At 38.0% G+C, this 25,807-nt stretch overlaps 1 protein-coding gene and 1 long non-coding RNA gene across 5 annotated transcripts in view; one reads left to right on the top strand and one right to left on the bottom strand.

Annotated features, from left to right (window-relative positions):
- gria3a (glutamate receptor, ionotropic, AMPA 3a) overlaps positions 1-25,807 on the bottom strand; it is a 289,764-nt gene that overhangs the window by 38,893 nt on the left and 225,064 nt on the right. For all 4 annotated transcript variants that reach the window (XR_009826246.1, XM_062047943.1, XM_062047941.1 and 1 more), the window contains 3 exons: positions 25,287-25,493; positions 20,866-21,239; positions 8,932-9,130 (listed from right to left, as the gene is read on the bottom strand). Coding sequence is in view for 3 of the 4 variants with exons in the window: in XM_062047943.1 (XP_061903927.1) it covers positions 8,932-9,130; positions 20,866-21,239; positions 25,287-25,493 (780 nt within the window). In the remaining variant the exon portion in view is untranslated. The remainder of the gene's footprint in view (positions 1-8,931; positions 9,131-20,865; positions 21,240-25,286; positions 25,494-25,807) is intronic.
- Positions 959-1,986, top strand: LOC133649724 (uncharacterized). Its single transcript, XR_009826125.1, has 4 exons — positions 959-1,018; positions 1,151-1,221; positions 1,335-1,405; positions 1,493-1,986. It is a non-coding gene; the product is annotated as an uncharacterized LOC133649724 (long non-coding RNA).

Raw genomic sequence — 25,807 nt, 5'->3', positions numbered from 1 at the left:
TTATTTTTATTTTTATTTTCACATTTGCCGTTCAAATACTGAGAAGAGACGGTGCGGTGATCAGCAGCCAGTTGAGGCACGTCACTGATTTGTGCCTCAACATGGAATGTGCACAATGACTCGGCTAACTGCTGAGCTGCTGTGCAGTGAGACTGTATTGCTATATGAATTATATCAGCTAACTAAACTATGGCATAGTTTAGTTAGCTGAGGTATATAATGTACAGTGTATTTTGTCAACAACTGTATGTGTGTAACAGTGGAGGCTCCTCCATAGAGGTGGAGGAGGCCTGGCCTCCCCAATAATTTGAGAGAAGAGAGAGATTTAAAAAAAACAATAAATATATTTATTTTATTTATTTATTTTAACAAAAAACATATTTTTTATTTTTTATATTCATATTATTTTAGTTTTGTTCATAAATCTAAATGTTCCCATGGCTAAAACCCAATATTGCAATTGTAAAGCAACAGGCCAGATTTCCCTATCAGTTTGTATTAAGGGAGGCCAGGCCTCCCCTAGGAAATTAGCTTCTCATAGAAGTCAATGTAATGCATGCTTTTTCATGCCAATATGTGATTGGCCAGATCACTGAAAATGGGTGGGCAACGGAGGCCTGGCCTCACCATGCATTGTGTCCAGGGCTGAAAGATTGACATTTTGTTCGTCCAATCACATGCTACTGGTTCATTTGGAATCAATCCTTTCCTTTCCTAATCAACACAGAAGCCATTTTGAGAATTCGCCAGCCACTTCAGTCAAACAAACACTCGCCATAGTGGCTACGAGTGTCCTATCAACTTGTGCTTTTCAGGAAATTTAGAGAACACCCCTGGCTATCATCCGTGAAGTTTATAGCTCATATAGCCAAATACTTTTGCTTAAAACGACCTCGGAAATCGGCGAGATTCTGGCGCAATTTGAGATCTTGGGCTGGAGATAGATATGCGTTATACAGTTTTTTTTAAATCTGGGGATGGATGGCTGAGTTGGACACGTTCTGGATCCACACGACCTGTGAGTATTCTCACTACTTTTCTCTCAAGAAATTGCAGTACAATCTGAATTACTTTTTGGATGAACTGGGTGTCTACCAGTGTTACACCACTAGTTCTCAGTAGTAATAACACTCCATTTCATGTCTCTCAGTAGATGAAGCCAGCTGCAACCCGTAGAGTGGAGTTGTGGAGAGAGCCCCTCGCCCCTCAGCTAAACCAGAGGTGGGTTGAAATCTCTACCAGTGTTATACCACTAGTTCTCAGTAGTAATAGCAGTGTTACACCACTAGTTCTCAGTAGTAATAACACAAAATTTCATGTCCTGTATTTCTCAGTAAATGAAGCCAGCACCAACCTGTGGAGTGGAGTCCAGGAGAGAGCATGCCGCCCCTCAGCTAAACCAGATGTGAGTTGAACTAATTAGATGTCTCTACCAGTGTTACACCACTAGTTCTCAGTAGTAATAACACTCCATTTTGTCTGTGTTTCTCAGCAGATAAAGCCAACTGGAACCATATTTTTACATATTTTATATTAAATATATTGAATAAAACTACATATGATAAAGAAAGTGTTATCTTATCTTTTTTATATGCTAAACTTGATTAAATTGGTGATTACATGTTGAAGCTGTAGAAGAATGAAAAATGTAAGCTAAACAAAATTGTTTTTAACTACATAATTAAAATTCCTGCCTTTTACACATGTTCACTTGGCGTTTATATAACATCCAAATGTCATTTCTCAGCTTAATTATCAGGCAGGCTCATAGACTTACAGCAATGTAATTTCTTCAGGAAGGCACAAGGCTAAGCTCTGCACAATGAATTGCATCAGCAAGAACTTTCTGACTGTAGCTTACACTCCAAATAGTATGCCTTTGGCCAGCACAAAGACAGATAAGAGAACAGGGAACATTCCATCGCGAGTGAAGTGAGCAAGCGGAAAAAAATGGCCTCCTCAATTCTGGAAGTCACCAGCCTCCACTGGTGTGTAACGTATTTCTTGTGCTGAGCATTCATAAAACTGCTGCAAAAAACGTACTGTCTGAGGTTCGCAGTAATCCGGCCTCCTGGTGGAAGAGGGCGGTAGTGATCCCAGAGATCATTCCTCGCCGCAGAAGAAAAAAAAAAAAAGAAAAAGAAAAAGTTTGCAAGTCAATTAGTGCAGCGATTGTTTATTTCCTCTCGCCTGGACTTTTATTAAAACATGGAGGATTACATATGTAAAATAAAACAGTTTTCTAAACTGGACTTTCAATCGAAGCAGGAGGTAATAATTAAAGGTAGACCAACGCCGGAGCTAAAAGGTTTGCTTTTGACTTCGGTACAGAAGACCCGTTCTTTTCAAACGGCGTGGTACACACGCAAAGGCTGGCTGTGTGGATGTCCAGCAAGAAAGGTAAGACCATAATAATGTTTTTTTCATTAAATGTGCTTTTTTGTGTGCTACAGTTGTGTAAAGAACGCTGGTATGAGCTTTTAAACATAACCCGTTAACTGCTGCCAATCACATGGTGAATAAGATACTATTTAGGGTTCATATGTTTGTAAATCTGACTGTGATGATGCAGTGCCTCACCAGACATTAATCTCACCGCACGCCACTGATATATATATATATATATATATATATATATATATATATATATATATATATATATATATATATATATATATATATATATATACATATATATATATATATATATATGTGTGTGTATATATATATATATATATATATATATATATATGTGTGTGTATATATATATATATATATATATATATATATATATATATATATATATATATATATATATATATATATATATATATATGTGTGTGTATATATATATATATATGTGTGTGTATATATATATATATATATATATATATATATATATATATATACACACACATATGTATATATATATATATATATATATATATATATATATATATATATATATATATATATATATATATATATATACACACACATATGTATATATATATATACATATATATATATATATATATATATACATATATACACCGTATTTTCCGCACCATAAGCCGCCCCGTGTTGTAAGCCGCACGTTCAATGAACGGCATATTTCAAAACTTTGTTTACCTATTAGCCGCCCCGTGCTATTAGCCGCACCTACGCTACGCTAAAGGGAATGTCAACAAAACAGTCAGATAGGTCAGTCAAACTTTAATAATATATTACAAACCAGCGTTCTAACAACTCTGTTCACTCCCAAAATGTAATGTGCAAATGTGCAATCACAAAAATAGTAACACTCAAAATAGTGCAGAGCAATAGCAACATCAATAACTCAACGTTGCTCGAACGTTAATGTCACACAACACACAAAATAAACATTTAAAGCTCACTTTCTGAAGTTAATACTCATCCACAAATCCATCGAATTATTCTTCTTCGGTGTGCTTCACTTGTTTTTTGACACCATCTGTGAAGTGGACGCGCATGCAGTCGTAGATCAACAGGGACGGAGCTGCGTGAAAAAAGTCACCCGGTGTCTTCGCTAATTTTTTCTTCATCCATCCATCCCTTCGAGTTAGCTTTTATGATGACGCCGGCTGGAAAATTATCTTTTAGCAAGGTCTTCTTTTTGAATATCACCGTGGGTGGAAGTTTCTGGCCGTTAGCATGGCAAGCTAGAACCACAATAGGACGACTTCTCATTCCCTGTGGTGCGAATATTCACCGTACGTGTTCCCGTTGTATCCACAGTGCGGTTCACAGGAATATCAAAAGTCAGTGGAACCTTGTACGCGTGTCTCTTAGTAGGAGACATTTTGTGGTCTTTACAGAAACACACAAATGAAATGAAACGTAATATCCGCGCGCTTCTTCTTCTACGGGGGCGGGTGCGGTTGCTTACAGTAGAAGAAGAAGCGCTTCCTCCTCTATGGGGCGGTTGCTTACCGTAGAAGAAGAAGCGCTTCCTCTTCTACGGGGAAAAAAGATGGCGGCTGTTTACCGTAGTTGCGAGACCTAAACTTTATGAAAATAAATATTAATATTAATCCATATATAAGGCGCACCGGGTTATTAGCCGCACTGTCAGCTTTTGAGAAAAATTGTGGTTTTTAGGTGCGGCTTATGGTGCGGAAAATACGGTATATATATATATATATATATATATATATATATATATATATATATATACACACACATTTACATTATACACATATACACTACATTGCGGGCAACAAAGAATCCCGCACTTTGGTGACTCAGTCTCTGTGCTTTTTTTATTAAGTAAGACTGCAACATAAGCTGACATGGGGCCGAAGAATGTTACGAGTTTCAGCACCTTAATCAAGAAGGTGAGAAACACTATTGATTCCAAGAAAGAACTTGGAGCAAATTACAAATTACGGGTCTCACCTGCCCTCCTCTCTCTCCACACATCGCTGTCTTTGCCATCAAGATTGTTGACAAGTGATGTTATATGTTCATTTATTTATCATTCATGTGTACATTGCATTCTTTTCTGCAAGTAAAACTAAAATTATTCTCTAGAAAATGTGTCTTGTCCTAATATTTTTGTGTGCCTGGAACGGAGTCACTGAAATTTGCTTCCGTTTTCATATGTTTCAGTTTTTGGAACATATTACTGTACCACTATAATATCATTAATGTCACAACTGCTAATTAAGTGAGGGAGTGAAGTTGTCTCGAGAGTCGAGACAAGCAGTCATTGCTTAACGAAGGAGAATTACCACCTTACTTTACAGGTAATCTTTGAATAAATTAATTATACAACTTGACTCCATCACAAAGATAGATACATGAAGACAGACATTTTGGGTACAATTTGTACATTTTCACTTAGAGGTTTACTCAATTTTGTTGCCAGGCCCTTTAGACATTAATGGCTGTGTCGAGTTATTTTGAGGGGAAAGTAAATTTACACTGTACAAGTTGTACACTGACTACTTTATGTTGTATTAAAGTGTAATTTCTCCAATGGAATATTTGCAGAAATTTGAGGGGTGTACTCACTTTTATAAGGTACTGTAGAGTGCTGGGTTGTCAAATAGGTAGAATAAGCACTGTTCTTTACTACTGTTATAACTCGGGATGGTTACAGAAGTCGCTACTTTTAAAGACACCAACCAAAAAACGGGTATTGATTCACGTAAAATCAAGCGGTGCCATATTTTGATACCTTTATTCCACGTCCGGTTGCAGACTAAACATCAGCTCAAACACTTGGCAAGGAAACAAGCACTCAAGCAGCACTCAAGCAGCACTCAGAGCGGACTCAGCCAAACTGATTTTCAATGCCAACAGAGCAAGTTGTCATGTCTGTGTTGATCATGCTTTTGTTTGGCCATGTGCTGTTTGTTTTGTAGACTCTTTTTAGTTCCTGGTTGTGCACTCTTGTTTGTTTTGTCAGCATAGCGACCATTAGTTTCACCTGTTTCACGTTTTGCACTCGCGCACCTGTTGTCAATCATGTCTGTATTATTTAAGCCCATAGTTGCCAGGAAGTCAGCCTGGCGACATTAACTCTGTTATACCTGTTACTCCATTGATTACGTGTTCCATGCTATAGATTCCTGCTCTGCCAAGTAAGTTTTTGTTATTAATGCCACAGTTAGTGACTTTAGTTTCATGTTCATAGTTTCTGCCTTTGTGCAAGATTTGTTTTCATTAGTCAAGTTTGTTCTCCGCCTTTGTGCGTGCCTTTAGTTTTGTACCCCTTTTGTAGTTTAGAGTTAAAAATAAATTATGTCCTTACCTTCACGCCTTGCCCGCTTCAACTTTCCTTTGCATTCCGGGAAAACAAACGCTCACAGTCCATGCTTTGACACAAGTATGCCTGATAGAAAATGCTCCACTGTAAAGTAAGGCTCCACTTCTCCAAAACGTGCTAACTCAATGCTAATTTACATTGGGTTTGCTACTAATTACTATTTGTGATTTTACTTTGCGATTTCAACACCTTCCAAAATTGGTAACGAAAACTACATCTAAGATGCACGTTATTGTCCAACAGCAAGTGTGTAATAAATACAATACTTACAGTACAAACACTGGATGGGCACATTCAACTTCATGGCAAAGGCTACTTCCTGGCTAGGCAACACATCATTGTCTATACACTACGGCGATCTAATGTCTTAGATTTGCAATTGTATTAGATTACTATAAAGTACTTGCAAATGTGACATAAATGTAATGAGAAAACACAATATAACAACAGCACAGGCATCATAATCACCTCATTGTTAAATGTTAAATAAAAAATACTATTTTTAATTGAACAATTAACATTTTTAGCACACACACACACGCACCCACCCACAAACACGGACCAAAAATGCATGCCGCTGAGTACCAGTATCGATTCCTAGTTGCCGGATATTGTTATTGGATCCAGTTCAAATGTTAAAGGTTTTATCCTGAATATATAATAGTAACAAGCACTCTCCTTCCATTTCGGTTGGCTAAATTTTAATTTTCTTTGCAAAACCTTTCCGCCCCCTAAAATGTAAAAGATACAGGGTGCATTGAATATACAGTAGGAAGGGAGTTTGTATGGCCCCATTCGTCACGGCTTACCTGACACATGTAACGTGACAAATTGGTGAGTGCACTATCCACTTCAGCCCCTAGACGACAGTAGAATGTTGACAATCTTAAAATGTGTTTTGTGGCATTTCCAACTTTGACCACAGCATCAGTCGCTGTGTAGAGTGGCGCTTTCCATCATTTTCAGCAGACTGCGTTGCAAAACGATTAACCCTCCACTTTCAACCCAGGAATGGGGCCATATGAATCCCTTCCCTACTGTAGGACACTAATCACAGCGATTGCTCCATGTCACTGCTTTCAGACTACAGCTCAGACAAGGCTGTTACGCTTGGACGCCTTCAAAAAGAGGCTGCAGAGACAAAAACATGCACAAACAAACTCTACACTCTTAAATACACAAAAAAGCTCCCCAAAGAAGTAATATTGGCCTCGTTCCCCTCCTCTCATGGGGGCAATGCTTGCTTTTTCTGTGATGCTGGTGGACTACAGACGATGCTCCAACAATGACAGTGTTAAATACCAGAAAACACACTTCACAGTGCATGTTTACTCTGGCATTCTCAGGAGATATTTTCCTGTGAAGCCAAGCAACCAACAGCCTAATGGGTCTACACTTTGTAAGTAACATCTCAACTTTTAGGGCTAAATATAGACTGCTGGACACCAGACTGGAAATATGTTTCCCTGGTTATGTGACACAAGCTCACACAACAAATCAAACATACGACGCAGGGGAGCACAGAAATATAGCTTCAATTTGAAAATGTTCTAAAAGGAATTTACTAGGCTGTACGCACACAGGACACTGTTAGATCTGCACTAGAACTAGAACTAGTAGACGGGCAACATTATGACGTCATTGTTGAATTTGCATAATAGGCAATCACACAAGTAATTATAATGGACACTGTAGGAGAGAGGAATAATTGTTGTGGTAGACAAAAAGTGAGTAAAAAACTTGAAAAGCAAAATAAACATGTTTAGAACTACTAACGACTTTCCGCCATTGAGTGTTATTAGATGGGGAAGGGCCGAATATATAATAATATAGCGTCAAAGTTAACAACATTGATCTGTCCAGCTGCACCTTCTTATTCACTCACCGCATGGCATATGTTTAGAAGTGGCGTTGCGATGCATACTGCCACTTTACGTATGGAATTGTAGAGACTGGCTACATTCACACACAGTCCCATTATAAGGTGTTGATGAATGAGGGTTTATGAGCGCGTAAATCTACTTGCATCAAATGTAACACCTCAGAAATATGTTATTGCAGTGAAAATACATCTACACCAGTAGATGCAGAGCAGTGTTACGTAACGTAAATACTTCTCTGACAGGGTCAATGAAAACTGAGCACAACCATCTTTGAAAAGGCAGAATGTTTGACACTTGTCTTGTATTAGAAATGCAAGTGCATCTCATGAGGTTGCTGGTGGGTGGATTCATAAATGAATACGTAGCATATAAAATAATATGATTAATCATAATAACACATATCTGTGTAACACTTTTATTAGTACTAAAAACTGTGTGGTTTTTGCTAAATTAGGGTTGTTTTTTAGCCGCAGTCTTTTCTATTTTAGAGTTATATTTTCGGATACATTGATATTTGGTAACATGTTATAATAAGTACATTAATAAACATTAGTAAATACTGAATACATAATTTACAAAGTATATATCGGACATTTATCCTTATTAGTATGCAGTTTATTTAACAGTTAAAATATGTTTTACTCAAGACTGTATTAATAAGCCCAACTATAAAAAGCTTAATGTTTGCATTTTTATAAATGATTAATTCAAAATGTTTTATTAATATTTTGATATTGTCAATGGTTTCGTAAATAAGACTTAATAATCTAATTTTTATATTAATAACTGTTTTTCTATACTGCAAACTAATGAGTATTAATGTTGAAAATATGCGTTATAATTTTGGATTCAGTATTTACTAACGCTTTATTATTGCTGAGTAGTGTGCACTTCTTATAAAGTGTTAACTAATATTTTGTTGTTGCACGGTGAATAATTATGCCACTCATCCAAGCGTTCTATAAACATGAATTTCTTACAAAGTCCTTTAATAATAGTTGGTTATTAATATTTCCACCAATATAATGACAGTAGACCTGCATAGTGAGATGCATTCCCAGAGTACATATAAAAACTGTTAAGTCATGTTTACCTCTGTGATATTCTATTCTATCTCATTAGAAATGTAGGGGTAAAAAACATATTTATCCTTGAATAAAACACATTTTATTAAAAAACTAAACAAAACTGAGGACCACTTCAGAATTTTCTGTACGCATTTAGGTTCTGAATGGTAAAAAGTGACACACTCACCCTAAAGAACTCTTTGGTGGAGCCTGAGTCCAACGTCCCATAGGCGATTTCTGTCTGCTTGGCCAAGTCCTCGGCACCCTCGATGGGAGAAACCATCCTCTCCACAGTGAGGAAGGCGGCCAGGTTGGCTGTGTAGGAGGAGATGATGATGAGGGTGAAGAACCACCACACTCCTCCGACGATGCGGCCTGACAGCGACCTGGGAGGAGGAGAGGGGTTGAAGACGTAAGAGCAGCAGGAGGGCATATGATGGTGTTTTTTCCCCCTCTTTTGTTATCCTAAACTGTATGATTTGCTTTTTAAATTCCAACTTCCACAATAAGATCATATATCGGCAAAGCTGACAAGTGCTCATACAAAACTAATCAAGAAGAAGACGATAATCCTGAAATGTTCTCAAAAATTGAGAAATAACAGAACACAGGCACACATATATACATATACATACATATATACATATATATATATATATATATATATATATATATATATATATATATATATATATATATATATATATATATATATATATATATATATATATATATATATATATATATATATACACTGTAGTTAGTACACAGTATATACACAACAATATCCATGATTATACTGACTCTTCATTCACATTACACTGCAAAACCTGACATCTAAGTATAAAGAATGTCAGCTTACTTAAAGGTGCCATATGTAGTAATGTGGCCAGAAATGGTACTGCAATCACGGTCCAAATTCTGTAGTACCCTCCTTCATGACTTTGGTTGCCAGATACGCAGCCGAATCCGAATCCTACCTCAAGGAACTTCAAATGGCAATCGACGAGTTTTACGCTTTAGGTTTCTCTTGTTTATGCTTCTTGCAAGATGGCTTACTAAGTAATTATGCCACATTTTACTAATGTCAATTAGCCAAATGTATTTGTAAAGTTAAGCAGCAATATTTTAGTTGGGAGTCTGTTCGATTGTTGGCATTACCCTGCTAAAATGTCTAGTTTGACCGCACGGACCACCATCGAAATAATTATATATAATAATATATAATATATTATATATCGCATAGGCCTACTTTGATGATAAGCCAAGCCCAACAGTAAAATTACCGCCACATTTCGTTCAGCATAACTCCATATTGCATCCAACCTGACGCACTGCATTCTCTTCCATTTACGCACATCAAAAGAGCATCGCACACATATACAAATAGACATATTAGACATCCAAGGATTGGACATTGAACGGGAAAAAGAAACTAGATTTTTGGGTGCAATAATATATGATTAAATTAACTAGAAATCTCATATAAAACTATGCAACATAAGGTGGCAAGAAATGTTTCAATAATGAACAAAGCAAAATTTTGTTTGGACCAAAAATCACTATTCACTAAATCCATATTCTCTACTGCTCGCTATTGTTACCTTATCTGAGTTATTGTGCAGAAGTATGGGGTAATAACTACAAATGTGCACTTCATTCACTAACCGTGTTACAAAAAAGATCAGTTAGACTGATACATAATGTTGGATATAGAGAACCTGAGATCGGTAGGTTGTGAGTTCAAACCCTGGCCGAGTCATACCAAAGACTATAAAAATGGGACCCATTACCTCCCTGCGTGGCACTCAGCATCAAGGGTTGGAATTGGGGGTTAAAACACCAAAAATGATTCCCGGGCGCGGCCACCACTGCTGCTCACTGCTCCTCTCACCTCCCAGGGGGTGATCAAGGGTGATGGGTCAAATGCAGAGAATAATTTCGCCACACCTAGTGTGTGTGTGACAACCATTGGTACTTTACTTACATAAAAACACTTCATTTATTGAATCAAAAATATTGAAATTCAACGATTTGGTAAAATTGTAAATAGCTAAAATTATGTACAAAGCAAACTACAACCTGCTCCCCAAGAATGTACAACAATTCTTAACTAAAGAGGAGAAATATAACGTTAGAGGAAAAACTAACTTAAAACATTTGTATGCACATACAACATTTAAGACCTTTAGCATTACAGTATGTGGAATTAAACTATGGAATGTATTAAGCAAAGAAGTTAAACAATGTACTGATATGATCCAGTTCATGAGGTTGTTCAAATTAATAGTGCTTACAAAGTATAAGGAAGAAGAATTATGAGAAATGCCTTCAACCTTATTAAAAACGGGATATTCTTCATCTCAGTATGTTTTTCATGACTGACTTTATTATATATTGCAAGAACTGCTGTGTTAATAATTCACTGATGATACTCCGGCTTCCTCCCACCTCCAAAGACATGCACCTGGGTTGATTGGCAACACTAAATTGGCCCTAGTGTGGGAATGTGAGTGTGAATGTTGTCTATCTATATGTGTGTTGGCCCTGTGATGAGGTGGCGACTCATCCAGGGTGTACCCCGCCTTCCGCCCATGTGCAGCTGCGATAGTCTCCACAGGGACAAGCAGTAGAAAATGGATGGATGATGTAATTGCGTTACAAAAAGAAGACAGTAAATGAACATATGTATTTGTAAACGCTCTGAAGTGACAAAGGAGTAGGATTAAGCTTTGCTTCTTCCTACTCCTTTTCGGACATGATGTAAAGATAAATTATATGAAATTATGTGTGATGTATTATACTGTAACTGTGTTCATGTTCAAAATAAACTAAAGTCAATCAATCAATCAATCACCATCTTTCAGTGCAGAGTGCGATTCTATGAGCCAACCCACGTTACGCAAAAACCACGTTACACATAAATCATATAGACTACGACCATGTCAATACACAAAGTACAAAATCATTACATGTAATGCATTATATTGTGCCAAGCAAATACCACCTCATATGTGCCTAACGCAGAAACCGCAATTAGCCCTGCTAATGTTGGAACGCATTTCCTCAGCATATCTGCACATTGACAACGAAATAGGCACTGACACTACCCATATCCACATAGGTTTTATTTGTCGAAAATATACTTTTCCCTGTCAGTTGGATGACACATCGACATACAGGCTAACGGGCATATAATTCCCCCATTAGCCTGTATGTCGATGTGTCATTGACCGATGGGGTTATAGTCCTGTCAGAAATATTTTTAGCACCAGTTCAGCCCGGCCTTAGCATTTTAGGGCCCTATTATGCAAAACCAACTTTTCTTATCTATTGGTACTGTTGTGTATTTGAGATCTGCATAAGTCTCGAACATTTTAAATCAAACCATGGAGGCATTGCAGAGATATTTATAAAACAATCTTGCCTTCCCTCATACTTCCTCCAAAGGAGCAGTTTGGAATTTGCCACATTTGTGACGTCCCACTGGTGACGTCAGCGCACAAACCATATATGGTAGAAATGGAGCCACCTAAATAAGACAAAACGGGATCTTTGCTAAGCCTATCCCCAAGTTGAGCCCAGCTGTCCAGCTGTCCAATCATAGCGTGAATGCAAAAATGTTTGCCCCGCCCCTCCAGAGCGATCATTTGTAAATTGAGCTATTTGCATTTCTCTTTGCGGCAACGCGGGTGCACTTGGTCGCCTATTAGCCTAATGTTTATTTCCATCCAGCCATCCATCCATCCATCCATTTTCTACCGCTTATTCCCTTCTCAGCTACAATCGGGCGGTAGGCGGGGTACACCCTGGACAAATCGCTACCTCATCGCAGGGCCAACACAGACAGACAACATTCACACTCACATTCACACACTTTATTTCAATATTATATATATATATATATATGTATATATATATATATATATATATATATATATATATATATATATATATATATATATAAATATATATATATATATATATATATATATATATATATATATATATATATATATATATATATATATATATATATATATATATATATATATATATAAGATATAATATTATATATAATAATTTTTTAAGTTATTATGTTGTGATCCGAAACAATATTGCCAAAGCATAGTTGTCTGTTTTCATCATTCATACATATGGTTAAAGACACTTGTGGTCGCATTTTGGATGCATTGTCTGGTTATTATCAGGCGCATGAGCGCTGTCTGTTGCTGTATTGTCACCTTTGCACGTGAAACATTTTTGCCATCGATGCTTGTTTTAGGCTTAACTATTTTGTTGAAAATTCTTTGGTCAAATTCAGTTGAAATTACTTTTATATCGAACATACTTGTGCTGTGAATCATAACTGATATATTGAAAAAATGAGAACTCAAGTCATGAAAATCAATGATGTTCTTAGCCCACTCACAAATCGGTCAAGCCCCCTCTTATTCCCGGGAGAGAAAACAACCTGGAGCCATCCCTTTTAAAAACAGACACTTTTGAAAACTCCAGCCTCAATGGCGAGTTTCAAAAATGTCGATTTTAGCGTGTGTGTGTACTGTTGACAGGTGCTTTTGATGATCCAGATGACCCAGTATTTTTAAACCTTGTTAAAATGGGCTGTTTGCAACCTTTACACAAAGGGGGGTGCTAACTTTTAATTGTGTTTTAAGCATTACATACCTCCCTCTTAGGGCACGTAACGACGTAACTGCTTGTACAGTACGTAACATGTTTATGCACATTAGCTTTGTGTGTAGTTAGCTAATCATAACGATTTGGATCGCTAACATGAGCTATCATTAAAAAAAATCCATCATAACAACAACAACAACAACATGGCTTCAGATTGTTAGTTGCTTCCTCGGACCAACGAGCAATTATTATTGAATGTAATTAGTAACAGTGAAAAATATGGACACTTTAAAATAATATCTGTCTTAAACCACTAATGGTGCAAAAACAAGCTGACAAAATCTAAGAGATAAAAAGACTAGATTTTAGATTTTTTTTTTAAAAACTAGTGAAATTACCTGTCAATGCAACTCGTTAATTTTACTTGAAAATACATCCTAAGTTAAGATGTGTATGTCTATAAATTAGCAAAACTTTTAAGTATTTTTTTTCTAAAAAGAAGCATTATTCAACTTGCAATTCTTAAATTAAGCATCCTCGGGATGTTGCAGAATCTTTCCAAAAAAAAATTCTATATAGGGTAAACTAAAATATATTTTTTGAATACCGGTAGTTATTTTCCCAATTTTAAAATTCTTAAACTATAATAGACACAATTATTATAATTATTCATGCTAAAATTAAGATTATGATCTAAAGTCAATGACTGAAAATATATAAATAGCTCTTAAAACTAAAACAAGATGGCGGCGCATGGGTATGCTGCGGCTATGCTAATGCTCTTGGGAGTGTAGAGCGATTTGGCAAAAAACACCCGTCATTTCTGTCAATTTCACGGCTGGCTCAAAGCGTGAACACTCTGTGATCACATACGACCGACAGAAAATTCTGGATGTGGATGGATCGGGTCGTTATAGACTGAAAGATGCATGTACGGTGGACCTCCTCGCTAGCATGGGAATACTTCGTGGGCTACATCGAGCGGCCTTTGTAGCAGCGGAGTCAAGTGCTAGCGGTGACCGCCAATGGAGACGACATAAGCGGTGCGAGCGGAAGCAGAAGCGGGGATGCCGAGCTGGGCTAACAACAAAGAGAAAAGCTAACCAAAGAAGCGTGGAGTCTCCGGGTAAGAAGCCATTTAAACTAGAACTAGCCGGCGTCAGGCTGGATAATCCCTGCACACATAGCAATTCTCTTAGAATAAAACACAACTCACATAATGTTTTTTCTTTTGTGACCGTGTCAGAGGCAGACATACATTGTACTGAGGTAGCTAACTATGATGCGTTCAGTTTATCGCAACATCAAGCAAACAATCTGAATATCCCCGTCGTATCAATTCCTAGATATGGTCGAAACTATTTAAAGTGCAATACGCATAATAAACGCAACATTATTAATATTGCTACTTCGGATAATTTCAACAAACAATCCTCAAAACAGCCCACTACCTATAATATGGGCTTTTTAAACATAAGATAATTATCTTCCAAAATGTTATTAGTTAATGAAGTCATTAGAGACAACAAACTTGACGTTGTTGGTCTCGCCGAGACCTGGCTCAAACCAGACGATTTTTTTGCGCTAAATGAGGCATCTCCTCCTAACTATACCAATACACATGTTGCCCGACCTCTTAAAAGGGGAGGGGGTGTCGCACTAATATACAATGAAAACTATAATCTTACACCTAACCTAAATAATAAATATAACTCGTTTGAGGTGCTCACTTTGAGGTTTGTCACACCGCTGCCTCTCCACCTGGCTGTTATCTACCGCCCCCCTGGGCCCTATTTGGACTTCATCAGTGAATTCTCAGAGTTTGTTGCTGATCTAGTGACGCACGGCGACAATATAATCATAATGGGGGACTTTAATATCCATATGAATACCCCATCGGACCCTCCATGCGTGGCGCTCCAGACTATAATTGATAGCTGTGGTCTTACACAAATAATAAATTAACCCACGCATGGCAACGGTAATACGATAGATCTAGTGCTTGTCAGGGGTGTCACCACCTCTAAAGTTACGATACTCCCGTACACTAAAGTAATGTCCGATCATTACCTTATAAAATTCGAAGTTCTGACTCATTGTCAACAAACTAATAATACTAATAATAACTACTATAGCAGCCGCAACATTAATGCTGCCACAACGACGACTCTTACTGACCTACTGCCTTCGGTAATGGCACCATTCCCAAATTATGTGGGCTCTATTGATAACCTCACTAACAACTTTAATGACGCCCTGCGCGACACCATTGATATTGTAGCACCGCTAAAGCTAAAAAGGGCCCCTAAAAGGCGTACCCCATGGTTTACAGAAGAAACTAAAGCCCAGAAATTATCATGTAGAAAGCTGGAACGCAAATGGCGTGCGACTAAACTTGAGGTTTTCCATCAAGCATGGTGTGATAGTTTAATAACTTATAAACGCATGCTTACCTCAGCTAAAGCTAAATATTACTCAAATCTCATCCACCTCAACAAAAATGATCCTAAATTTCTGTTTAGTACAGTAGCATCGCTAACCCAACAAGGGACTCCTCCCATTAGCTCCACCCACTGAGCAGATGACTTTATGAATTTCTTTAATAAGAAAATTGAAGTCATTAGAAAAGAGATTAAAGACAATGCATCTCAGCTACAACTGGGTTCTATTAACACAGATACGACTGTATATACGACGGACACTGCCCTCCAAAATAGTTTCTCTCTCTTTGATGAAATAACATTGGAGGAATTGTCAAAATGTGTAAATGGGACAAAACAAACAACATGTTTACTTGACCCAATTCCTGGGAAACTTATCAAAGAGCTTTTTGTTTTATTAGGTCCATCAGTGTTAAATATTATAAACTTATCACTTTCCTCTGATACTGTTCCCCTAGCATTCAAAAAAGCGGTTATTCATCCTCTACTCAATAGACCTAACCTCGATCCTGACCTCATGGTGAACTACCGGCCGGTGTCCCACCTTCCGTTTATCTCGAAAATCCTCGAAAAAATTCTAGCACAGCAGCTAAATGAACACTTAGCGTCTAACAATCTCTGTGAACCTTTTCAGTCCGGTTTCAGGGCAAATCACTCTACGGAGACAGCCCTCGCAAAAATGACTAATGATCTATTGCTAACGATGGATTCTGATGCGTCATCTACGTTGCTGCTTCTTGATCTTAGCGCCGCTTTCGATACTGTTGATCATAATATTTTATTAGAGCTTATCAAAACGCGTATTGGGATGACAGACTTAGCCTTGTCTTGGTTTAACTCTTATCTTACTGACAGGATGCAGTGTGTCTCCCATAACAATGTGACCTCGGACTATGTTAAGGTAACGTGTGGAGTTCCCCAGGGTTCGGTTCTTGGCCCTGCACTCTTTAGTATTTACATGCTGCCGCTAGGTGACATCATACGCAAATATGGTGTTAGCTTTCACTGTTATGCTGATGACACTCAACTCTACATGCCCCTAAAGCTGACCAACACGCCGGATTGTAGTCAGCTGGAGGCGTGTCTTAATGAAATTAAACAATGGATGTCCGCTAACTTTTTGCAACTCAACGCTAAGAAAACGGAAATGCTGATTATCGGTCCTGCTCAACACCGACATCTATTTAATAATACCACCTAAACATTTGACAACCAAACAATTAAACAAGGCGACTCGGTAAAGAATCTGGGTATTATCTTCGACCCAACTCTCTCGTTTGAGTCGCACATTAAGAGTGTTACTAAAACGGCCTTCTTTCATCTCCGTAATATCGCTAAAATTCGTCCCATTTTGTCCACAAGCGATGCTGAGATCATTATCCATGCGTTCGTTACATCTCGTCTCGATTACTGTAACGTTTTATTTTCGGGCCTCCCTATGTCTAGCATTAAAAGATTACAGATGGTACAAAATGCGGCTGCTAGACTTTTGACAAAAACAAGAAAGTTTGATCATATTACGCCTATACTGGCTCACCTGCACTGGCTTCCTGTGCACCTAAGATGCGACTTTAAGGTTTTACTACTTACGTATAAAATACTACACGGTCAAGCTCCTGCCTATCTTGACGATTGTATTGTACCATATGTCCCGGCAAGAAATCTGCGTTCAAAGAACTCCGGCTTATTAGTGATTCCCAGAGCCCAAAAAAAGTCTGCGGGCTATAGAGCGTTTTCTATTCGGGCTCCAATACTATGGAATGCCCTCCCGGTAAAAGTTAGAGATGCTACCTCAGTAGAAGCATTTAAGTCTCATCTTAAAACTCATTTGTATACTCTAGCCTTTAAATAGACTCCCTTTTTAGACCAGTTGATCTGCCGTTTCTTTTCTTTTCTTTTCTACTCTGCTCCCAACCCGGGGTGGACCGCTAGCCTGTCCATCAGACGGGGACATCTCTACACTGCTGACCCGTCTCCACTCGGGATGGTTCCTGCTGGCCCCACTATGGACTGGAGTTTCGCTGATGTGTTGGACTTTCACAATATTATGTCAGACCCACTCGACATTCATTGCTTTCGGTCTCCCCTAGAGGGGGGGGGGGGTTTACCCACATATGCGGTCCTCTCCAAGGTTTCTCATAGTCATTCACATTGACGTCCCACTGACGTCCCACTGTGGTGAGTTTTCCTTGCCCGTATGTGGGCTCTGTACCGAGGATGTCGTTGTGGCTTGTACAGCCCTTTGAGACACTTGTGATTTAGGGCTATATAAATAAACATTGATTGATTGATTCATTGATTAAAACTAGGGACATACATAAAATGTCATATCTTGGCAAGAGGCAAAACATTTGCAGTGCATAAGGTGTTCTTGTATATTTTTTGGTATGAAAAATGTAACTGTGAGCAAGTTAAAAACATCCCATTTAAACAGAACATGAAGTTCTTTACTAGTACTGTTTTTATTTTGTGCAGTTAGTGCGCTTAATAAAAAATAAAAAATCCATGCATGGTGTTTCCTGGGCTCCGCGTACTGTAAGTGTGCACTGATTTTAAAGATCATGTAGACGTCATTGTACCTCTGATACACATTAATATTACTTTATTAATGAACAGAGGAGTTATTGCAAAAGTAAAATATTTTTTAATTTTTTTTTATTATGTGTTCAATATGAACAAAACAATCAACAGAAAGTGTACTATAATCAAAAAAAAAAATTGCTTATTTCTTAGCTGCTCGACAGCTGTTCGGTGACTGCCATTATCTTAAAATTAGAATAATAACTCCTCTTTTGTTTTCCACTGGAGTGTGATTGACAGGAAGAAAAGATCTGAATCGTTTGGGGAGAAGTTGGTTGGTTTGCGTGTATAAATTCCCCAAATTTTGTCTATTTGAAACTTTTTTCTGAGGTGGAAAAATATTTATTTATGGATCAACTGTAACCTAGATTTTAATAATTAATCTAGCTTAGATTTCATTTTTTGCAGTGGACACATGCACAGTGACTAGAAATAGCTCAGAGCTTGTCGTAACTCTGCTCAAGCTGTGCAAGATTATTGTCACAGCTGACAACACAGGCTTAATGCATGCATGGTTTAAGCTTAAGGCAAACAACCGTGTCAATGCTGAGTCAGGCATTCACACTGTCATTGTGCAACAGTTTGAACAAAACAGTGGTAATAGCATCACCATTGCTTGACAGATTTGAACAAAAATGTGCAGTTTATTTGGGACAATTACCTTTTTTCTGGACCATATGCCGCTACATTTTTCCCAGGCTTTGAAACCCGAGGCTTATAAAACGGTGCGGCTAATTTATGGATTTTTATTCACTAACGGCCATAATGTTTTGTATTCAACAAATAGTCTTCAACACTGACAGAGAGACGGAAATGGTGTGTTATTGTTTATGCTATGACGAGTTTGCTCACTGCAGGTGCTGCGTGTTGAAATCGTACTTACGGTTTCCTGCCTTGAACCAGAAGCATATCCCATTTCATCTATTTGTCTGTAGCAATTCTGTTCAAAATGATTCTTCATTCATGCAGTGATGTCATCCCCTTAGCTGCTCAAGCAAAGTTTTACAATATAACTAAAGCAATCGTGAATTAGATTTATATAGCGCTTTTTTCTAGTCACTCAAAACGCTTTTTTACATAGTGAAACCCAATATCGAAGTTACATTTAAACCAGTGTGGGTGGTAAAGGGTCTTGCCCAAGGACACAACGGCAGTGACTAGGATGGCGGAAGCGGGGATCGAACCTGGAACCCTCAATATGCTGGCACGGCCACTCTACCAAACGAGCTATACCGCTTGATACTTACTAAACCGTCCTATGAGTGATGTCTGTAGGAGTGTATTCATGCTTATTTGTAATGTAATCAAGCTAGTGTCGTAGGCATTAGCAAATTTGCTAACACTTTTACAAGTGTTTGTGATAGTATTATTTACTTACAATGGTATACTTGTTTTATTTTTTCAGTTTTGTAAATTCACCAAAGGTCGCCGTGGAGTTATTGAGTCTGTTTAGCTGATTGTAGAGCTAGCTTCCGCAGCTAGTCGGTCCATGACAATAACTTCACTTTTGTTTAATCAGCCGTTTTACTGCCGTGTTATAGGTCCCGTTTGGAAACAATTAAGTTATGTAAATAAACATTTTCAAAATCTTTCGTACCGGTATATAACTGCGGCGTATGGTCTGGTGCGGCTAATATGTTTAAAAATATTTATTTATTCCAAAATTTGATAGTAAGTACTAAAAAAGTTTTTTTAAAAAGTAAGGTACTTCAATGGTGATGCCATGATACCGCCAGAAAAACATAATGAAGCACTTACTACCCGGCCAATAAGATTGCAGTGATGTCATCCCCTTAGCTGCTCACAGCCACTAGGGGGCATATATGCATGGTTTCTGTGGATTTCTGCGAAATGCAGTATCGACCAGAATTATCGTTCTCTTGGCGTTTGGGGTCAGCAACAGCATCTCCTAGCATTCAGAGGATTTTCTGAGTTTTGTTTTTTTGTCAGACAAATCCATATGTTATCTTGGTGAATCCTTGAAGAAGAAGTCACGGACGGAACAACAATGATGAAAGGAGTCATGGATCGTCATGTTTGTTAAACATGTGATGTAGTCACTCGGGGGCACTTCATCAACGCAAGGCGGCGATGGCGTTTCCACATGAAATGCGTTATATGCACCAGGTTGATGAGCGTAAAATGGGACATGCAGCAAAAACACGGTAGCCCTCCAAAAGTCAACGAGGAACTCGGCAATGAAATGAGCCCTGTGCATTTTACAGCCCTCAGCATGGTGAATATAAGTTAATTTGTGGGTGAGGAGCACGGCTGCCGACTCGCGGCTCAAAATCCAGCGGATGCTCAGAAAGAAAGGGTGTGACCGAGTGTCGTGAGGCAAGAAGATAGGGGAGGCCAAAATAACCTATATGCACCATGGCGGGATGGAGATGTAGGTAAGGGACTATAAAATGCAAAGAGATGGTGAGAAGTGGTGGAGACGGAACGCGGCAACAAACCTTGGCGAGATATCGCATCCTTGCTGCATGAAGGCACCCAGGGAGAACCAGAGGCTATTAAATATGCCAAAGTCGTTGGGCGGGTCAGGGGGGCTCTGGGGGTCTTTGGCCTCATCGTTCTCATCCAGATGCCACTCGTAAGGACTGAAGCGGCTCACCAGGAAGAGCACCACGCTTACGCCGATATAGGCGAACACTATACACATCCAAATCTCATAGGCCAGAGGGTCCAGGAAGGAAAAGACCCCAGGTTTGGACTTTTGAGGCTTCTTTATCATAATGGAGATGCCCAAGCTCATGAAGGGCTTTGAGAAGTCGATCACTTCTTCTCGTACCAACGTGATCGTGAGAGGAGCCACGGCTATGTCAGCTCTCTGCAGAAGTAGGGACACTGACGGTTAGAGCAAACACATTCAGGGAAACAACAACTTTGATGTGTGAAATGCTGAACTTCTGCCGTTGAATAACTGGAAAATTCGAGTATGCTTTAAAAGTCCAACAAAACTTTCATATTTAATCAATCAATCACATCACATCAATTTCAAACCGTCACATAGGACATCATGGAAGATCAATAGATGTCAGCCCAGTGAATTTCTCAAACAGTGGTTCTATCTAAACTGGTTTGGCAGCGACACCCACTATCACCCCTTAAAGGACTCCTGAAAACACGGGAACAGATTTCACAGTTCTGGACTTAAAAATGATATCTACAAGGTAAATTACACCCCAAAATAAACACTGTGGTGATTTTAGGCAGTATATGCACAAATTACTTTCACAAACTTTACCTGTGTTTTTTGTTCGTCAAAACCATTTATTATGTAGACATTAAATACCAACAAGGCAGTGTTGCTTGACAGTATCCCTTGGAGTAATTTCACTTTCGTTTAGTTTTATTATATAGTAGTTAACTTCTGTTTGGTTTTTTGATGGCTGTTTTCAATTAGGAAAACCTAATGAATTTTGGAGGTTTTACTCTAAATCTATGTAGAAGATGTGGGAGTTCAGAATTCTACGTAAGTGCATCTTCTATCTGAGATGAGTCACCATCATTTGTGTTGGCTGGTGTCTTTGTCTTGATCCAACTCTCCATTATGAACCCAGTGAGAGGGTTGGAAGACAGAGGTGGAGGAGCTTATGTGGGCAGTTATCAAAAATGTGAATCAGCCTGGTAGATTCATCTCTAAAGCAACCCCAAACAATCATACTTACACATTTTATAAAATGTGAGAGGCGGAAATTACTTCTAAAGAGTTGGTATTAAAGTAAAAGTTGTAGCAGCCAAGCTGCTGCCTTCAATCACTAATATTAAAAAAAGATGTGTGCAGGGTGCTATGCTAAAGAGTCATACACATACATAACTACTTTCATATTATCCAACTTTTTTCCATTCTGTATGTTCAGCCAAATTCTCAAATATCATAACACTTAATCTGGCGAGGAACCATAATTTGTAACTAAAACTGGAGATTGTATACTTCACTATTACATGTTAATTTGCAAAAAAAATGTACATTTAAAAAGCATGGATGCTTCAACGAATAAAATCATAAAGAAAAAATTAAGAAAATAAGACATAATAGTATTTTTTTGGTGTTTTAGATGAAAAATATTGTTTTTAAATTCATTGTAACTAAATTATAAACTATTAATGGCTTTAGCTAATAAGAAGTGCTGTTAAACGATTCATTTTTGTAAAATCCGATTAATCACACTTTTACATTTACATTAATCACAATTAACCCCAGTTAATTACTCATTAGCATAATTTAAATTAAAGGGTCTGTTTGCAACTTGCTCACAGTTAAATACAAAAATAAATAACAAGGCCACCATTGGCTTGCTTGAGTTACCAAAGTGGTTTAACAGAAAGCATGTGTTGTAAAACTGTCAATTTTTTTTACAATTACCGAGTTAATGTAATACGCATTTTTTGCCGGCCTGGATAAAATGATTGAAGTTTACAGCGGTTACTCACCCTGTCTCGTTAACACGTACGTGCAGAGAGCGCGTGCACACATACAAAAGCAGTCCAAGAGAAGCAACGAACAATTTGCAGTCATGTTGTTATGATAAAATCTACATTCAATAGCCAACACTAGCTACCCAAATCACTCTCATTAGCTAACAACACCCAAAGCTAATGCGCGTGCACGTGTTACGTACGTATGTAATTACATCATTACATCGTAGAGGTCGGAAGAGGGCGGGATATACGGTGTAAAATACATTTGAAAGTTAGCGCCCTCTAGACATCTGTGTATATGTTGCAAACAGCCCATTTGACTTAAAAAAAAGACCCAAATATTTTGCCACAAATACAATTTTAATTTTATACATATACATGTTAAATGTTGTTAAATGTTTCCCTTGAATTCATATCATTTATTTGCTTATCCTCTTGTGGGGCAGACGGTCTCGTACATGCACATGCATCCTCCTCTGTTGCCTGTTCTAATACAAAGTAGCGTATAGTTGTCACTTATATCTGTCAGTAGACTCCATGTGGAAGCGCTAAAACGTACAACAAAGATGACGGGGAGAAGACGCAGTCAAAATGGAGGCACGTAAATAAGACCTCCCACAAAACGGCGCATCCTGAAGAAACGGTCAGAAAACGACTTGATGGTCTGTAAAACATAATCTAAGCAACATTTTTACCAAAGCACCGCAATTACATTATATAGACCACAACAAAGTGTTTGAATGTAGAAAAAAAGGAGTCATGCTATAAAAGTTTTATATAAAGTGTATTTTGAAGGTGAGCCCACCAGTCGAAGTCTCCTCTCTCATATTTGCCCTGGCATATGAATAGACATGATCAATGAATGTAACACAGCATATGCCAGTAAAATAAATTACGAGATTAATTAAATATCTTTTTGTGATTAATCACATGCATTAACGTGTTATTTTTGACAGCTCTACTATAAGATACAAAATAGAACAAACCATCAAAACGTCAACTAAATATAATTATATTTTACTGTTTAAATATTAACATAGAAATATCATTCAAAAATGTGTAATTTGTGCTGTCAAATGATGACTTTTTAAATCAGATTAATCACACTTTTTGAATTTGGATTGAGCATGATTAATTGATTGCTTGCATAATTTAAATTGACCTAAAAAAAGAGCCAAATATTTGGGACACAAATGCAATTTTATTGTCAGAGTGTCATACATGAAGATTTTGTAAAATGTTTCACTCTTATGCACAACATTTTTTTTCTCAAAACTTGGTGACAGTTTTACTTAAAGTCCAGTCAGGGTATATTTTGAAGTGAAAATACACATTTTCACATCCGCGGTTACAGTAAAGGAGCATGTAGAGTCAAAATAAATTGGGTGATTAATCTGCGGATATACATGACTAATACAATATTTTTTTTGTGATACATCACATGATTTAACTTATAATTTTTGACAGCCCTAGATTTAATACATGGGTCCTATATGTTACAAGTTGTCCAGGAATTTCTCGGTTCAGTTTGGATATTGACATTTAATGAGTGCCCAATAACTAAAGCAAGTTCAAGTAAGTTAAAAACAAATTGTTAAGAAATAATTTGATGCATTTAAGTCTCACTCATTTTGGCAACAACACGTAAGAATTTTGGAATACAAAAAAGTGAAAAGTGTCTGTCATATACAAATGATACAGGGGAACGTCTAAAGTCGATGTTTGACCATAGTTTTGGGAAAATGTGCCTCCAATGTCACACAAAACAGTGTTCAAACCGCCATCCTTGAGGACCCCAGAAGAGGTAAAAACACGGCATGTTGTTTCCCATGAATATTTACATTTTTACATCTACAGCAACCATCAAAGTAATAAATAATAATGATAAATGGGTTATACTTGTATAGCGCTTTTCTACCTTCAAGGTACTCAAAGCGCTTTGACAGTATTTCCACATTTACCCATTCACACACACATTCACACACTGATGGCGGGAGCTGCCATGCAAGGCGCTAACCAGCAGCCATCAGAGGCAAAGGGTGAAGTGTCTTGCCCAAGGACACAACGGACATAACTAGGAAGGTAGAAGGTGGGAATTGAACCCCAGTAACCAGCAACACTCCGATTGCTGGTACAGCCACTCTACCAACTTCGCCACGCTGTCCCACTTTTACTTTTGATACCAATATCATATCTGTACTGTAGACCTTCTAAATTACAAGAAAAAATGGCTAAAAATGTGTCATGTATGACAGTTAAGAATTTTTAACTTACTTCAAAGTACGTTTAAAAATGTCCCGTGATGGCAACAGTTTGCCTCTTGTTTATTATTGGTAAAAAAAGGGTTTTGAAACGTGAACAAAGTACCAGGTTGTGTACAACTTCAGAAGTTCCACTGTAATCATAAACAACGAAGTGATTTTGTTAGTCAATACAAAAAACTGAGACTTACCCCATAAACCAGTTCACCCACCATCCCGTTCCACGTCTTAGTCTCTGGATCTCTGGCTCCGTACTTCCCATCCGGAACTACCGACAGCTTATATCTTATCCCCACATGTTTGGCAATTTCAGTAGCTAAATCGACACAGTAGCCTTCATATCTTTCATTCCCATCCAACTGCATATAGTTTTTCTTGTACATCACGTACGGTGCTTCCTGTTAATTAGACATATTTTGAGTAGACAGTAAAGACAGACAGCACATGTGCACAATGGATGGACCTCAGCGGTCACACAGGTGCGTGGACACAGAGGCATGCATGCATGCGGGGAGGGACAGCGAGCACAAATGACACACACACACACACACACACGCACACAAACAGTGGACGGTGATCACTCAGCATCAGCTTAACTGGAGCACATAGGGGGGTCAACAAAAAAAGCGGGCCGCTGCTGCAGTAAAATAGGCCAAGTGGGCCAGCGGGGAGACAAGCGCAGGAAGCGGGAAGTTAGGGCTCCCTCATACGA

Source organism: Entelurus aequoreus, linkage group LG05 (assembly GCF_033978785.1).
Source record: "Entelurus aequoreus isolate RoL-2023_Sb linkage group LG05, RoL_Eaeq_v1.1, whole genome shotgun sequence".
Taxonomy (NCBI): Eukaryota; Metazoa; Chordata; class Actinopteri; order Syngnathiformes; family Syngnathidae; genus Entelurus; species Entelurus aequoreus.
This window is presented reverse-complemented; position numbering and strand designations above follow the sequence as displayed.